The following is an 18,751-nucleotide window of genomic DNA, read 5'->3' as shown; positions in this document are numbered from 1 at the left end:
GACTTTATTTAACTGTATTAAAAACATCATACATTCTACTGAAGAAAGTTCCCAATTTTATATAACACATGAGAAAGATGTCTTGGAAGTACTGCAAGAACAAACACCCCATAGGTACCCTTAATTGTCAATTTTACAACCCACTGCTTCAAGGTGAAACATAATTTCATAAAATATATTGTACCTGCATGGATTTAAGATAATATCAAATATGCAGGAATTGCAAGACTTGATAATATGATGTTGATCAAAAAGAAATCTATTGTATAAGTCTTTGGTTTGGCATGTAGGAATCTTGATACATGTGCAGTGGACAATAATAAATATCTTTGATCTTCATCAACAGAGAGATGAGAATGGGATGGCAGAAGTTTTTCCCAGAATACAAAAAAGTGGTGTTCAGGAAATATGTAGACAGCAGTTTCAAACAGCAAGCGACTCGTGGGGAATTGGAAGAGCACCTTGGAATTTTAGGGCCAGTTATCAGAGCTGAAATCAATGACATCATAACTGTAAGTACAGATAATATGTTAAGCCAGAAGAAAGTACATTGGGAAATCACTGCAAGACATCTGACTTTTTGTCAGAAAACAAAAACAAAAGCAAAATATTTAACAAATCTCTTGATAATAAGCTCCTAAGAATGGACTCACACAACAAGATTAGCAATAATCCTGGACATGTTTGTTGTTTTAAACAAAAAGTCTTGACACTTTAAAGTACTGATAATTGTTATATACACAATCTACTCCACTCATTAAAAACAAAAAGACAAAAATAAGAAACTATATAATTATAATTACATAAGTATTCAAACCCTTGGCTGTTGTAAATTTCAATTAATTTAAATGCACAAATTTACCTTAATGAGCCACAGTAATAATAATTGTTCACATGATTTCAGAATAAATACATCTGTCTCTATAAGTTCCATCAACAAGGCAGTGAATTTCAAGCAAAGAATCAATGAAGACTACGGGGTTTTCAATATAACTCAGGGATAAAGTTGGCACAGATCAAAATATGGGCAAACTAAACATCCCTTTGAGCACCATGAAGTCAATAATTAAGAATTGGAAGGTGTATTATAATAGCCAAGCACCAACAAGATCAGATTGTCCTTCCAAACTGAACACCCAAGGAGGAAACAGGTGAGGGATGAAACTATGAGACCAGTGGTGGCTTTGAAAGAGCTCTGAAAGATAGTTCAATGGCAGAGATGGGAGAAAATGCGGATCAGTCAACAATATCACTGTTACTCTACAAAGCTTGCCTGTGTAGAAGAGTGGAAAACCAACTACAAGCCCCTCTTGGAGTTTCCAACCAAGCACTTAAATGATACTGCAAATGATCCATGTGGCAAAGGGTTTTGTGGTCAGACCAAACCAAATCAGAGCTTTTTTGTCAAAGCATTACATCTGATGCAATCCCAACATAGTGCATCACTCACTCCACACCATCCTTGCTGTCAAGTGTGGTGGTGGCAGCATTATATTATAGTTATGCTTCTCATCATCAGGGCCTGGGATGTTTGTCAAAACTAATGGGAGAATAGGTAGACTAATGTTAGAGGTTAGATGCTAGTAATGTTAGAGGAAAACCTCTTCAGACCTAAAACTGGGACAAAATTTACCTTTCATCAGGACAATGACCCAAAGCACAGAGTCAAAGAAGTGCTTAAGAACTGGACAGTGATTGTCCTTGAGTGGCCAAGTCAAAGTCCTTACCTGAGTCCTACTGAGAATCTGAGGAAAGACATGAAAACTGCTGTCAATGAGCAATGTGAGGCAACTTAAGGAAATCTGCCAAAAAGGATTGCACCAAATCAGTGTACAAAGTTGGACTCCATTCCATTGCAGGGCAGACAGAACACAGATATGCACATGCTCACACCAGGGCCAGTTTTCCCAGAATCCAATTAACCTACCAGTAAAGCTTTGGGCTGTGGGAGGAAGCTAGAGCACTGGGCAAACAACCCACACTAACATAGGGGAGAACATGCAAACTCCACACAGATAGCACCCCAGGTCCAGAATTGATGACAGGGTTCCAACACTGCAAAGCAGCACTGATCACGACTGCATTTTCTTTCCCTAATTTCTTGATGTACACTTTCCAGACTTAAAAAATTACATAATCATTATTATTATTATTATTATTATTATTATTATTATTATTATTATTATTATTATTATTATTTAGCCCAAGGCCTGTTAGTGCTCACAGAAAGAGGAGATAGAGCTCTTCCCTAGAGCAAGCCCAGACTACGATGCAAATTCAATTATATTTGCTAGTTTGTTTTTGTGAATACTTTATACTTTTATGAATATTTTCATAATCTAATCATATTTATGACTTAAAATGCAACCTTCCAACTGTTTCCAGAATTTCAAGTTGATATTTACACCTCAATCCAGTTTGTAATGTATATTAAAAAAAGTAATATACATACAATACCAGTTGTAAAACTCAAGCTGGAAATAGATAAATATTATGATTATATTAACAAAATATAGTGTCTTGCAAAATATTCCTCTCCCATGGTGTCCTGTTTTGTGACATTACAAAATGATGCATACACATTTTTTAAACTTAATATTTTATTCAAACCTGACTGCTCAAACTGAAGATTTCTAAGGGTAAAACTACAGAGCTAAAACTTAAATATGTTGATTTCATAAGTATGGAAACCCATTAACTTAACACTGGTGGAAGCATCTTTGGCAGTAATTAGAGACTTTATTGTCTAGTCTGTACCTTATATTTTTATTCTAGAAAATCTCAAATAAAAATCTGTTAAACCGTACAGGTAAATTAATGAGTGAAGAAAAATCTTTAAAATGAATTTTCAATGCATTGAATTTGTAAATAAAATGCTGTTAATTTAATGTCATTTAAAAAACAAAGAAACAACAAAACAACAATGAAGCCAAAAATCTGTCAGCCATAACAATGAATAAATTAACCAATTAAACAAAACACTGTACAATGAATAACCATCAGGAAATCTAAATAAGGAAAAAAGTCAAAGGAACACAATTTACTGCAGTTCAGTTGCGTCTATGGGAACATGACTCATGCATTTTCCACACTGTGCACTACCCACCACTAACAGCAATTTTCCTTTCACATTTTACATAAAATTGGTAAACATTAACTCGCATTTATGTGTCTAAAAACTACAAATATATAAACATTTGACATGTTTAAAAATGTCTAATTTTGGGGGGATTTTAAGTCTCCAGTTGAGAGTGAAACTTTAACAAATACACTCTATTAACATACATTCTTATGGGAAATTAGTTTAGAATTTTCTCATTTTTCAGTTACATGGCATCTTTCGGCATCTGTGCATTTAAATTGAGGACTGCCTGTATCTCCTAAACAGGATGTTTCTACTCCAGACCTATTTATTCTTTGCATTCCTGTTTACCGACTGATAATTTGATGTAAAGCCAAATTATCAGAGATGGACTGGCGTTCTTCACCTCTTCCCAAGATTTGTTTTTCATTAATTGCCCCTCTTTTCGAACACGAACCAGGGCACCTTCTCTGCGGAGTCTACATCCTCTCTCTTTGTTTACCTGGTGCTCCAATTTCCATCCATAGATGTGCTGGTTTGGTTAACTGATGTCTCTATATTGTCCTTCTGTGTGTTTGTGTCCAGGGTGTAGTCCACCCCTATGCTTCCAGGATAGTCTCCAGGTTGCCTCTACTCTATTTTGGAGTAAGAGGCTTTCTGATAATAGAAGGTTGGGTACACACCCTCTTGAACTCTGTGCCCCCCTGGTTATAGACCTTGGGCTGTCACCCCTCTGTAACGTTGGCCCTACATAAGCAATTGCACAATCGATTTCCTTAAAATAAATTTTAAGACAGCTTACTGTTATTATTATTCTTACTGACTTTTATGAAAGCATTAGCACTGATCAAACACATAGGTCATGTGGGTCTTTTCACATTCATCAAAGCTGTACTTTATGTTCATCTATTGAACTTGACTTCCTTGCTGCAGCAGCAACCAATAAAGCCAACTCACAACATTTCTATGAGATTCAGTTTCGGCAAAATACTGTAGGGCTACAGTGTATAGCATGTATACACACCTTTGCATTTACCAGCATGAAGTTTCAGCTTTTTATTTTAGATATTGTTTTTTTAAGGTCACGTTTAAGAATCTGGCTTCCAGACCCTATTCTTTCCATCTTCATGGTGTTTATGATAAAATGCAAAATGAGCTTCATGGGAAGGCTGGAGGAGACAATGAAGAGGCTGTGCAGCCGAATGAGATACAAACATACAGCTGGAAAGTCACCAGGACACAGGGTCCTTCTGCAAAGGAGTTTGACTGCAAAGCCTGGGCATATTACTCCAACCTCAATATGGTAGGTTTGCTTACGGCTTTTTCCAAGTATCGAAGAACATGGCTAGACCATGGAAACCATGATGTCCTAAACATTGAAAGAAGTTGTTCAAGATTTTCTGGCCAAAATTACATATGTTCTAGGGGAGCCTTCTTCAGAAATTTCAAAATGGGAATAATTGTTTTGCTTTCCATTAGCCTTTGAAGCTTTATCCTTTTTTATTTTACCACATTTATAAAACACTAGGCTCTGTTTTCTGAAGACAAAATAAAAATAATCTGGAATAGAAAATATGATTAATGATAAAACTTTTGACTCTTTGGAAACTCTGGAAACTTCACAAAGCTCCAGCTGCCCCCCATCCCAAACCCTGAATTGGACGACCATAAAGCTCTGAAGTTGATTTGAAAGATATTGTTGGTTTTGGAGTTGGTTTTCTGGCACCCATATACTTGTGTATTTTTGTGTGACAGGAGAAAGATATCAACTCTGGCCTGATTGGTCCTCTGTTGATCTGCAAACCCAATACCCTCAGCAGGGTTTATGAGCGTCAACTAGGTATTCAGGAGTTCACCCTTCTCTTCACTATGTTCGATGAAACCAAGAGCTGGTACATGGATGAGAACATCAAGAATTTCTGTTTGCCACCCTGCAAGGCTAAAAGAAACGATCCCCTTTTTCAAAAGACCAACACATTTTCTGGTAAGATGATAGTTACAGTCATTACAGTAAAAGCCTAATTTCAGCGAGATGAATGGTTCACAATGCAGAAGGCAGTTTTATATCGGAAGGTTTTTGTGTCAGAGTTTTAAAAAGAAACTATGTTTTTCACCAATTCCCACCAATGTAGGAAAATGTATTCCAACATTTTTTATTTACATTAGTAGATTCAATTTACATGAGGAAAAATAAAACAACATTCTTATTGTAAGGTTTCATTCAGGCTTAGTTAACTGGTACCGTTCTATACAAGTCATTTGTATATTACAGCTTTAAAATATGGAGATCAAAGGAAGTAATCGATCAAGAGTGATCAATATAGGAAATATTTATGACCTTTTATTACTTATTTGGATGAGTACAACAGACCTGTCGACCTGCTAGAGGCAGCCAAAGACTCATGTCCTTTATTACATAGACACACAGGGTTGTAATTAGTTCATGTTTGATCATTGGTGGTGTTTAATTCCACATTCTTACATGGGGTTAATTATTGGTATGTTTGGGAATATGAAGGGCCTTAGAGTAATAGCTGGTGATTGTTTTTGGTTAAGTAGCAGGCTGCTAGGTTTTTTTTGCAGTAAGGACTTGCAGATCTTCAATAAAGCCTCCTGCACTGCCCAGTAATGTCATTGTTAGTTTTTATGTGATCAGACACCTGGTGCCATCAGTTATAATGTAGAGTCTGTTGCAGTTTGTTGAATATATGTCTAAATTAAAGTATTTTAGCTTACCTTTTAGAATAGGAAATTCCTCTAAAGAATGTTAGGCATGAACAGCATACTGGCACTGAACACCGAACAATCCCTCTATGAATGTTGACTAGATTCTTATTAGCCTTTGGTAAATTATTAATTACATCATTAATATGAAGTTTGTAAATGAGAGATTATTTGGCCCATATCAAGTTCAAGTTTATTGTCATTATACTCATACACAGGTATATGGTATAACCAAATGCTATTTAGCTAGCTCTGAGACAGTAAGTAGTACAAAAAAAACAATACAATTGTATAAGAAAAGAAAGACAGAGACAACAGGCAAAGTGCAAAACAACAATGGGCAATGTAACTCTTTTGGTTACTAGTTGCTAATTGATCTGAGGATCTCATCCAGACATTTCCTGAGAAAAGAAGTATGAACTTTGACAACATGGCTGAGCAACTTATTCCAGATTGCCTCAACCAACAGGTGGCTCCTGTTCTCAGATATAAAGGCTGTAAAAAATACCTTTCATGTGTCAATAAGGCATTGACTAGAACCAAGCACTCTTTTGTGCTTTTAGTTTAATCTAAAAATAATTACCCTTTGTGTTAATATTAATCATACACAGAAATATAATGGTTTAAGGGGGTGGATTTTTTGTCTGATCTTCACTGACCAAATCCAATCTGTCAATCCAATCCTCTTCCCTCAGCGATCAATGGGTATGTTGCAGAGACTCTCCCAGGCCTCGTAGTGGCACAGTATCACACTGTCCGTTGGCATCTGCTTAACATGGGCAGCAGTGGTGAAGTTCATGCTGTACACTTTCACGGGAACCCCTTCACAGAACGAACTGACCAGGAACACAGGATGGGAGTCTACACCCTATATCCTGGTGAGGATACTTTCACAAAAAATAGAAGTACATTAAAGTAAGAATGGAAATATATAAATTAATCACGATTGTGATTCAATTTAATATTCTGCATCTTTTTTTATGTTATTGAACTTGTACTACTTACAGCTAATGTTTCATTCATTCCATTTGTGTATAAGTATGGATTGGAAACCAGAGTCAGACTCAACTCATGCTTTATCTCAGAATGCCTTTTTCTTCCCAGGTGTCTTTGGAACAATCGAAATGAGGCCAGCAATGGTGGGAACCTGGCTGGTAGAGTGCATGATTGGTGAATACCAGCTGTCAGGAATGAGAGCAAAGGTCCTTGTCTACAATCCAAGTATGTAATCCTTGCTATAACTCCCATGTGTTTCCACATTCCTGTGAAATAAGGGTAGTAAATTAAGAAAGGGGATAATCATAGTATTTTGAAAGAGTTGGCTGAAGGGAGATTGTATTTTGCTTTAAATTCCATCTGCAGGGTAATTGTATTTGTAATTGGATTTTTAAAATGACATTGTAAGACAAAATATACTGTTGTTGAGGCAGTTTCTTCCAAGGTTTACCTGAAGGTGTCTCGCTTCAGGATGTGCCCAACCTCTGGGGATGGAGACCAGGAGGATAACTGACTCTCAGATCATCTCCTCTGGAAATTATGGTAGGGGTAGTTGATCAGGTCACAGGGGAGATAAGCACAGAGAAAGGATGTGCATCGGTGTTCTGGAACACATCTTAAGAAAGCAGGAAGCTCCTCTTGATTTTTCCAGTGGGTTTTTCATATAAAGTAATTAATATTTTGACTTTTTGTAAAGGACATATAATGCAGCAATAGTTATGTGGCAAGCATACAAATCTGTCAACAGAATGAAGTGCACATTCCAAAAAGTTGTTTTGTAGAACAAGTTGTGTTTTGTTGAAGTCTTCCCTAGATTCGTCTTAAGATTTTTCCCTAAATCTTAAGTAATAAGAAATTACTTAATTTGAAGGCTTACAGACTATGAGATCTTACACAATAATTAGCCTCTTAAATTTTTGTAAGTGCCTTTCATTTCGATTCTTACAGATGATTGGAAGCCCGGGTTGGCGAGACTGGAATTGTCTGGCTCGGTTAATGCTTGGAGTGGAGTGGACAAGACGTCATGGATTCAGGTAAAGCAGTAAAAGAGAGAAGATCTTCTTTAAAATCAGTATGACAAATTAAGAAAAATAAAGCTATGCCCATTCATCAGACTTTTTTTTCTAACAGAAACCTTGAAGCAAACATAATTACAATATGTAACTTTAGTTTCTTTCAAGCAGTATAAGAAACAACAGCAAGCATCAGAATGAAAATGATTAGTAGAAAGGAAAGAAATTCATCACCTTAGAATATGGAGTCTCTACTATTCAAGTGATCTGGCTACTGAAACATGATGGAAAAGCCCAGTTTATGCAAATCGAATGTTTAAATTTATTACTGTCATTTTAGGTTGACCTCTTGAAACCAACAATAATACATGGAATCAGAACCCAGGGTGCAAGACAACGTTTCTCAGAGAGTTTCATTTCTCAGTTTGTCATATCTCACAGCTTGGATGGTGAAGTGTGGAAAACCTACAAAGGGAACAGCACAATTTCAGAACAGGTGAATTTTCCAAAAGGCAATGTACACACAGTTCATGCATGATATTCTGTGAAGGAACAGACCCAGATTCAAATTTTGAAGAGGTATATAAATGTGTTCATACTTCCACATTTAGTTATTGTTCTAAAATAATTGGTAAATTAAGTATGTTTTATGTGGCATGTGTCTTATGTAATGTACATTTAGTTTTTATATTGCACTCTTGTATTTATGGTATACAGTATACTGTATATTTATATTTATCCTTTTAATTTAAAGCTGTTCTTTAATGTTTAATGTAAAGATAAACTGCAGTTTCTGGTGCTTATAACCTAGTCTCTACTAAAAGCATATAATGTGCATATTTAACAAAGAAAGTGTACGTAAATGAAACAAACACATAAATGTGACACATGATTCTTAAATCACAGGCAGTGATTTTTCAATGAATAACAATGAACACTTTTTAATGAACACCATTTCCTTGTTAGTGTTAATTTCTTTTGCCATTTCCTCACTTTATCACATTTGAGTATTCAGTTTTTAGTCATATAGAAATATAGAAATGTGTAGAGACTGTATGTGAAGCAGGGTTTGCCTTCTTCCGCGATATCACACTCAGAACACAAAATTGTGTACACGGCATTTTAACGCTCTCAGAACTAACTCTCTCTATGCATGTGCAGCATGTGAACTGTGAATTCCTCTTTGTGAGTCCAAAAAAATAACAGAAATAGGTTAAATATAAAGAGGTCAGTAGCCTTTTAAAGCATAACAAGAAACATCAAGTATGCAGCTGTCAAACTCCCTCCTTTTTTGTAATTCCTCATTTTTGTGTGCTTCTTTCAGATATTTGGAGGAAATTTTGATTCCTCAAGTATAAAGGAGAACTATTTTTCCCCTCCTATAATAGGCCGCTTTATCAAACTGCATCCTGTGAACTTTCAGAAGCGTCCCACACTTCGCATGGAATTAATTGGCTGTGACCTGAACAGTAAGACCTGAAAATAACTCTGCAAAGATGGAAGAGTTGTAAAGAATATTTACTTAAAGCCGTAATTGCTTCTTGAGTTGAAAGGACAACATACTTATCTACTTGCTGCCTCAGGTTCAAGTGTGTCATGGTAGCCAATACACTTTTCACTCTATTTTAATTTCTAAATATATTTGCATTTCTGAAATTAGGGAGTTCTGTTCTTGGTAATCTACTGCCGATTTTAGGTCCCATTTTGTGAGTGAAATGAAATTTTCTCACTAATTACAAGAATAATTCATACTTGTTTTTTTCCTTTAAATGCAGTGTTGTTGTTGTTATTTGTCTGCTTTCTACCAAAGGTTTTGTTATACAGCACATTTAGCAGTATTTTATTTTGTGTGTCTGAGAGAGGTGGACATCATGTCTTTTTTTTACTTCATTAGGCTGTTCATTGCCCTTGGGGATGGAGAAAGGCCTGATTCCTGCAAATCAAATCACTGCTTCGTCATTTTTAGATGCCACATTTTCATCTTGGAAGCCTTCTTTGGCTCGTTTGAATTTAAATGCAAGAGTCAATGCTTGGAGACCCAAGGTACTATATTTCTTTGTTTTTATTACCATCTCGGCTGTTTCGTCTTTTCTTCACAATACACTGCCAGCTGCTCTTTACTCTGTCAGATCTGCATGTGTGTTGCTGGCCAAAAGAGCTACTGGCAAAACAAAATTGACTCCTGTTCGTCCACTTTTGGCTTACTCCCTGACTTACCCTTAGAGGGTAGTTTCCAGAGTACTGACCATTGGAAACCAAATCCCAACTATTTCAGCTGGTAACACACTGTTTATCATTACTGCCTCTCAGTGCTGAAGTTCTGGGGTCAGTTTCTGAGTTGGAGTTTGTGTGTTCTCCATCCTGTGACAGATCCCCTTGGATGGTAGCCAAGCATGGGGAATCTGCAACTAACCCCTGTGTTTACCTTAATAAGGCAGCTCCCAAACCACTATTGCTGTATTTAACCATTTTTATGCTAAATATGGCCATTACTCCATGCCTCCCTTAACTCTGTTATATCTTAAAAATGAGTACCAGTGGAATACCTCACCTGGTCAATCTCATTGAGGCCAGTCAGCCCTACCTGTCTTCCTTCTTTCCAGAGAGCTGCTGCTCTGTGAGAGACTTCCCTCTTCTGATTAACCATTTTGTCTAGGAGATTCCCTGCTCCTAGACTACTTCCTCCATAACCATGGAGCCTTTCGCTACTAAATAATGTCTCACAGTGAGATTGAGTTTTCCCTGAAACACCACTGGCTGGCTCACTTAATCCAGAGAAGATACCAGATAGAGACATTTGACTCAGACAGCCCTGTTCTCTCTCTCCCTCAGAGAGATATAATCTCTCATTATAGTGATATGCTTATTAAGTGATACAATTTCTCATTCCCCTCCAGAGCTGCTGCTGGAACCAGTTTGATCTTTTTGTCTTGCTGCCACACCTAACAGCGAGGGTCTAGCTCCCCTTAGCCAACCAGGACTGTTCGCTCACTAAACACTTAAATACAGAACACTGGCTTCACATGCAGACGACACCAATCTCCTCATATCGTCTTGCGTATTTGATCATTTCTGCCTGTATCTGAAGTGTCTCACCACCGCCCTCTGGCGGCTTAACCCCATTATCTGACACTCCACATCCAACTGCCCTGTTACCGAGGACAAATCCAAAGTCATACTGGTAGGTTAATTGACTTCTGTAAAAATGTGCCCTGGTGTGAGTGCTGTCTTCATGGAGTATGTGCTCCCCATGTTCAAGGGGCTTTTTGCCGGGTGCTCTGGTTTATTCCCACAGTCCACAGACATACTGGTAGATATGCTGGCTTCTAGAAAACGTGGCCCTGGTGTGTGTGTGTGTGTGTGTGTGTGTGTGTGTGTGTGTGTGTGTGTGTGTGTGTGTGTGTGTGTGTGTGTGTGCTCCCTGTGAAGGACTGACGCCCCTTCCAGTTTGTATCCTGCTTTGCACCCATTGCTTGCTGGGATAGGTTCCTGCTCCCCCACCACCCCGACTGGGATGTAGTGGTTAGAAAATGGATGGACGAATAAAATCTAAAACGCTCACTTAGTGAACCACTTAGTGCTCTGTGTTATTATTTACAGGTGTAGTATTAGGAATAGTATTCCTAATCACTGAATTGAATTGAATCATTGAACATACGATGTGCTATACAAACAAAATACTATACATTCAAAACTGAGATATAGATAGCAATAAAGCAAACAAGTGGTACTAGATATCATTACATACAGAATCATTGTGTCATTACATATAAAGAAATAGTGGTTAGTTTGTATTTAAAGTGGTCTGATATAATACCCAGGAGCCCTTTTATTAAAAAAAATCGCTTCCTAGCTTTTTAGCTTACAAACAGCAGGAAGCCGTGTGGCCCTTACTCCTTTGATGGCTGATGTCCATCAGATATCTCTGTGATCGTTTGTTTACTTACAGGAACACAGAGTATGCTGTTCCAGTTGTTTCAGTAACACAGAATATGTCTTTGAAACAGGCCAATAACCCACACGAATGGCTGCAGGTGGACTTTGCTGAGATGAAGAGGATCACAGGAATCATCACCCAGGGGGCCAAGTCTTTTTTAAGCCACATGATGGTGACGGAGTTCACGATTTCAATCAGTTTGGATGGGGCAGCCTGGTCGGCTGTTCAGGAAGAGATGAGCTCAAAAGAAAAGGTGCTGTTATCCAGTCCCTAGCTTCTTCTACTACATGTGTTTTATATATACAGTATATAACATCCCCTTATATGAGATATTTGTATATATCCACAAAGGTGTGTAACTTATACAATAACATATAAGATAATTGGTCATATACAATTTCTTGCATTAGGAATTCGTCTTTTCGCATACCCCAGCTTGCTCTCTTTATGAGACACACAGACAGGGAGAGTAGCTTGGGGTCAGAGAGCAGGGTCAGTCATTGTACAGCACCCCTGGAGCAGCTGAGGTTAAAGGCCTTGCTCAGGGGCCCAACAGAGTAGGATTCCTCTGGCTGGCCGTGGGATTTGAACTGGCAACCTGCCAGTAGATCCTTAGCCATAGTGCCATCGCTCCGCCCCCATATACTGTATGTACAGTAATTATTCAATTAACTAGGCTTCCACTACCCCATCAGATATGTTTAAACAATTTGTTTTTGTTAGAAAAACAAATAGTTGTCTTTTCTAAGTAGTTGCTTTTCAGAACTATTCCCCAGATTTCAACATTTGGCAACTTGAATTGAATTTCTGTTTTTTTGTGGTTTTTATTCATTTCATATGTACATTAAACATAAGCCTGTGGGAAAGAACTATTGATTTAGAAAGCCTGACTAGCACTAGTAATTGCAACCAGAACAGTGTAACTGAAAAACAGAATACAGGTTATAATGGCCACATGTAGATAAACTATCCTGCTTTATTTATTATATCTTTGTACTTTTCTCATAACTCTGTGTTCTGGAGTCCATTAGCCTGTAGACAACATTCATGTAAATAAAAAACTAATTTGAATAAATAAAACATTTACATTAATGTAATTATAAAGTATATAATCCATACAGATAATGCAACCTGTTGTATTTTTGTCTATTCTGTTTAGAAGAGTGCAGTGTCTGTTTCTCTGTGTCTACTCGATTACTAAATCAAATTTCTATTCCTCACAATTCCTGTGATACTCATGACACCTCCAGTGGTATAAGACTCAAATACGTATGCAATTTGGCAAAGATTAGCTCTGCACCAATCATATCACAGTGCTGGGATTTGCTTTGACACTTGCAATTTTTAGCCTGTGTGATATCAATTAAAACAACATAGAGCATGTTAAAAAAATCTTGCTAATATAAGATAGTTCTCCTGCTGCCTTTTCCATCATTTTGAATTGTGTTGGAATGGTCTGTTTCCTTTTCACGATTTGAATCAGACATTGACAGCTCATGTCTGTAGATATGCTTTTTTATCAGCACCATAAATGGAGAAAGAGAAACAGCTACCAGTCACGTTTATCACAAGGAAACAATGACAGTCTTTCTCGTAAAAACACAGTTCCATTTGTCAAACTATGTCTTTCCCGTAATGAAAAAACACAAATAAAGCAATGTGTAATTGGATTATAGGTAAACTAGGGGAATCTAATCTTGGAATTAACAAATCTTCACCAATCAGATCCTAGAGGCTGATTCTCAGGAAGCAGGGCATTTTTTTAAAATGTCATTTTAATTCTATAATGTTATATTCTGCTTAGGAGGAATAAGAATTGTTTGGTTTGGGGAGTTTTGAATGATTGTGAAATGTAGATTCAGTGTTCTAATGGTAATACAAACATTGTAAAGTTGCAGAAGAGTATGAATCGAATGAACTTGAGGAAAGTAATTTTTCCCTAATGTACATTTGATACAGGATTATGTCAGAGATCTGTGTCCTATATTTTATATTTAAAAGGGTGAAATTTGTAATCAGAGTAGCTGCTGAGTGATATAATATTGTGTGCTTCTTTCTGTTTTTTTGTCTAGGTGTTCCAAGGGAATACCAAAAACCAAGATAAAGTCCTGAACACTTTCGATCCCCCATTGTTTACCAGATACATAAGGATTCATCCTAAAGGCTGGTATAATGATATTGCCTTAAGAGTGGAGTTCCTGGGATGTGACACACAACAGTGACTTTTTCATTTACTACAACAACGAAAACATGTTTTTTGAAGCTGCATACTATCTAGTGTACAATCTTTATAACTTAACACAGTACTGCTCAGATCTGTCAGATCAATGTTATAATGGAAGAAACAAATAATCTTCTTGTTCTTCACAAAAAGAAAGCTAAAACCTCCAAAAATATCATTTTCTATGACAAAACATTAGTGTGTTACAAAGGTTTACTTCAAGGAAAATGTTGCCCATATATTGATATATTTGTGTATCTGTTTATTTTCACAATGCTTTAATTCAATAATGTGTTTGTTTGTTTGTTTGTTTGTTTGTTTGTTTGTTTGTTTGTTTGTTTGTTTGTTTTTTTCCATTTTGATCTCCTAGTATTTGTTCATTAAGCTGAATGTTGTATTTGATAATAGACGGGCTTAAGAACAGGTTTCTGTTTTTCATATTTTATTTAATTTATAAACAATATACTCAGAAGAACATTTTTAGCCAAACTCCCAGCTGCTTTCTGCTGTATGAGCAACAATATGTTAATATGTAAAGTGACACAAACATGTTCTTCGGCTATTGGATCCTTTGTAATTTCTTTCCTTCTTCTTAAAATGGTTTTGTTCATATAGTGGGGAATATTTCTTGAGCATTTTTACAAGTTTGGCTGTATTAAGTACATATTTTATAACCTGCTGCACTCAGTAAATGAAAAACTAAAAATGCATTGCTTCTAATCTTCATTTCATAGGGGGATAACTACATTTAGATCTACAGGTATATCCTGTGTAGTATCACCAGCTTAAATAAAGCATATGTATGCAGGGAATTTAAATGAATTTGAAACCAGTAGATGCTATGGCTTCACTACATATTATTAATGATAATAATTGTATATAATTAATTAAAAAGTACATTTGAATGTTTTAATTGTATGCTTTCAGGTGCTAAAGAGAGATTAAATTGAGAAGCTTACAGTAGATTAATACAGGAAGTGGCTAATGCAACTGGCCACAGGATAGAGTATGTTTATTGCATTCCAAAGTAAATGATGTCACAAATCAAACTGCTGATGTCACAAACTGGAAATCTATTATGCAAATTCTGCATAATACAAAAACTACAGCTTTGTGTCGGTATTATGTTAAGACTGTCTTTTTCTATTTCTTCTTAACAAAGCTAATCAAGTATTTTTCTGACAATCAGAGTTTCAAGACATTTTTTAAAAATGCATTATTTTGGAAGATTTCTGTGGCTTATTGCCCTTTTAACACTACCTGTTGCTGAATGCTCAAGGCCTGAAGGCTTGCTTAAAAAGCACTTTTCAAAACCCTGTTTCCTTCCAAAACTGTTGGCCTTAAGAAGAGATGAAAATGTGTCCAAGCGGAATGCCATCCTCTGCACAGCCTCACAGGCAGAGGGACCTGGGATAACAGCACAGGTAGCTTCAGGAGAAAAATTTCACTTCATTAATGAGGGCATAAACAACGATAGTCAACGCTCAGGTAAGGCAGGGACACAGACCTTAATTATTATTGTCCATCCATTTTCTAACCGCTTTATTAAATCAGGGTCACAGATGAACTGGAGCCTAGCCTGGTAATCAATCCACACAAGGCAGGAGACACTGGGACGCAAGTCTATCACAGGGCACACACGGACACAGACAAACTCACACCATGACCAATTTTTCCAGAAGCCAATTAACCTCCCAGTATTTGGACAGTCTTTGGACCGTGAGATTATAAGGAAACTGGAGCTCCTTGAGGAAACCCACACAAACACTGGGAGAACATACAAACTCACTTATTGTATTATTTAATGTATATTATATAGAACATCAGAAAGGTCACCAATGAAAAGAGGCAATCAAGTTTGAATCGCCAGGACCTCCTAACCTGAATGTCTTTGGGAGGTGGCAGGAAGCTGGGACACCAGGTTAAAACCCACACAGACCCAGTGTAGCAGTCCGGGTCTTTAATGGGACTGTTCAGAGCTATCATGCCTCTATCATTTATTAAGAGACACACTGGGTACTATTTAGTTAATTAATTGGAGGGAGGTTTCTGAATAGCCTACTTGTACTAAAGTTCTATAGGTTCTCTGAAATAAAGCCTTCTGTATTATTCTGTACAGCAATTTTATGTTTCACATTTCTGGAGCCACCTTCTTGGATGTAAGAATGGGGTCTGTCTGTAGTTAAAACATTTAAACTTCACACACACACAGTGACTTCAAGACAGAATTGACACCAAGACGCAACTCAAGTGAAAAGAAAAATCTCCATTAATTAATTTCAATCTACACTGGGAAATGTATACCAAATCAGATTAATTACCTTCATTTTAACACAATGAAGAGTGAATTGTTAAAGGTAGCGGACAAGTGTGATTTATTTTTCATTTTTTACCTTTATTTTTTGCTAGCTCATCATCACAGACAGAAAAGGGGACTAACAGAATTCCTGGTTGACATGTTTAATCATTTTCGTCTTCATATTCCACGAGCTGCTGTTTTTGCAGTTCCAGTCTACTTCGTAGTAATCACAGGGCTATGCTGCCTAACGTAAGTGGTAACTATTCAATGCTGACCATGATAATATTTTTACATTTTTTAAGTGAAATGGGGATTCTCTAAATGCTGTCTATATAACTTTTGTCAAATTAAAATAAGCATTTAGGTAGGTAGGTCCCATTTCAGGTCATGAAGGCCCATGGTGAATGGGGGGCAAGGGCCACCATTTTTCTTGACCATCCGACACTGGAAGTGGAGGTGATGTGGTCAGCATCATGCTCCGGCTGGCCTAAAATAAGCATTTACAGAACCAATATAAATGTGAGAAAGAGAACCAATTTGTGTTAATATACTTAAAAGTATCTGTCCTTACTAGATTTCCCTTGTGTCTGCTATATAATTTTTTAAAGCACTCTCTGGCTGTTTTGGCACAAAACATTAAGGACTACTGTTTTATTGCTTTCTCTTTTCCAGACAACATTAATTGGCCAACATCAACTCAATGCAGTTCCAAACACACTAGGTTCCCTAATTTTGTGGTTACAGAATAGTTGAAATTCAAATCTGTTTTAAGTGTAATATAAAAATTAATGGGGAATCATGTCAAGATGTCAATGTGCATATTCACTATTTTAGTTGAACCAGTGAGCTCCACTTTCCCCTTCGCTAAGAGGTCAATATTTACTTTACTGAGCATCTCTTTCACCAAAAGGAGAAGCCTGATGTTTCCTTACACAAAAACCAGACGAGTTCTTTGTGTACCGTTATACAGTACATTTTGAGAGTATATTGAATTTGGCAGCAGCCTTGTTTTTGTGATTTCTTTTTTCCACTCTGCTCGCTGTCAAAGTTTTGGACAATGTTTTCACAGCTTGTTCCCATTGGGGTTTTTTTGTGATGAATTAAAATGTGTTTTTTTTACCAGCATGATATCTGTCAAAACAGACCTGTTTTATCACCTTATTTTTGAATACTTTTGTACTAGCTCATAACAAAGATACAAGTCCAGTGGGAATGTGGTACAATTTCCACTATAATATAAAAGAACACTCGTTAATCCTCTCATTCCCAGTTTTGTTTTGATCCAGTGTGGACCTTGGCTTTAGATCCGGAAGCTTTGTACTAAATTTGTTTATTATGGGTTTCCAGGAGCACTTAGGGTGGAGCTAATAGCTGTAGTCTATTTTGTAGGAAATTCCAGAGCCCTTTCAATTTGCTTTGGAATACTTTAGAATCCTCTTAAACTTATACGGTTGAGCAAACACTTACAAACATAAGGCAAGATGCAACCACCATCATAAACACGGTTAATACATATCTAGTATGAATCTATAAATTGTATTTTGTGCTGTGTAAATATTGTTATCATCTGAGGACCAAAAATTAGGACTTTTTTTCAAGACTTCAATTTTTTTAAGAACATTAAAGAAATGTTAATGACAAAGACAAGCCACTCAGCCCATCAGTGCTAATCCTTTTTTGATATATGAAGCAATTAAGCATTAAGCCAATACTTGACGATCCCACTATCTTCCCTCCACTTGTATTGTAGTAAAATGGGCTTTTTATCATATTTGCAGTCGTGCCCTCATACTTTGAAATATGGATCAATATGTTGCGTGAATCTTGCTGTCCTTCATCAGATTTTCTGATTTTATACATACAGTATATGCACTATTCAGGGTGCTATGTTTAGGTATGAAATGAAACACACCAGAAAGCATTGTATCACTGTACCTTCTAGTATAGAAAACGTGCAAGACACCAGTGTTGTTAGTGCCCTCTGGTGTTACTGCACGGCAACGTTAACAATGTTTTCATTCGTATCCATACTTTATGGATAAAGTATCACCTAACCTAGCCCTTTTTAAAACTTTCTTTATTTTGTCTTCTTACTCCACAGCTCTGACATTCCTACTCTCGCCCTCCTGCCTCCACACACTTGAAATGGCACCTGAACAGAAATATGGTTCTTTATTCTTTCTTTTACCTTTTCAGCATAGAACTAACCTTGAACTTCTCTTTACCAAATTTAAACTTTGCAGGGTGCACATTTATCACCATGCAGTTGTACAAATAATTGAACGAGTGCAAGTCAATAAATTTTCTGACTCATACACTTCACAAATACAGAAGAAGGCTGTATTTCCGGCATTTGAAGTATATTTATGGATAATTTATTACTGTAAACACAAATTTATAGTAATTATTAACTCACCTTCATATATAAGTATTTTGTAATAGCCTAGTACTGAGTAGTAGTAGTCACTAATAATTATAC

General features: G+C 36.7%; 1 protein-coding gene across 1 annotated transcript in view; it reads left to right on the top strand.

Moving 5' to 3' along the window:
• The window catches only part of f8 (coagulation factor VIII, procoagulant component), a 30,058-nt gene extending 15,375 nt beyond the window's left edge, over window positions 1-14,683 (top strand). The window contains exons 14-25 of the mRNA XM_088648966.1: window positions 347-512; window positions 4,164-4,385; window positions 4,838-5,066; window positions 6,502-6,684; window positions 6,911-7,027; window positions 7,274-7,345; window positions 7,751-7,836; window positions 8,156-8,311; window positions 9,140-9,284; window positions 9,710-9,858; window positions 11,823-12,005; window positions 13,825-14,683. Of these exons, the coding sequence (XP_088505092.1) occupies window positions 347-512; window positions 4,164-4,385; window positions 4,838-5,066; window positions 6,502-6,684; window positions 6,911-7,027; window positions 7,274-7,345; window positions 7,751-7,836; window positions 8,156-8,311; window positions 9,140-9,284; window positions 9,710-9,858; window positions 11,823-12,005; window positions 13,825-13,974 (1,858 nt within the window). The 3' untranslated portion in view covers window positions 13,975-14,683. The remainder of the gene's footprint in view (window positions 1-346; window positions 513-4,163; window positions 4,386-4,837; window positions 5,067-6,501; window positions 6,685-6,910; window positions 7,028-7,273; window positions 7,346-7,750; window positions 7,837-8,155; window positions 8,312-9,139; window positions 9,285-9,709; window positions 9,859-11,822; window positions 12,006-13,824) is intronic.
• The last annotated feature ends 4,068 nt before the right edge of the window (window positions 14,684-18,751 follow it).

The sequence above is a fragment of the Lepisosteus platostomus genome, chromosome 10, assembly GCF_059453375.1.
Source record: "Lepisosteus platostomus isolate fLepPlt1 chromosome 10, fLepPlt1.hap1, whole genome shotgun sequence".
In the NCBI taxonomy this organism is placed as follows: domain Eukaryota; kingdom Metazoa; phylum Chordata; class Actinopteri; order Semionotiformes; family Lepisosteidae; genus Lepisosteus; species Lepisosteus platostomus.
The sequence above is the reverse complement of the archived record's forward strand: the minus strand, read 5'-3'. Positions and strand labels throughout refer to the sequence as shown.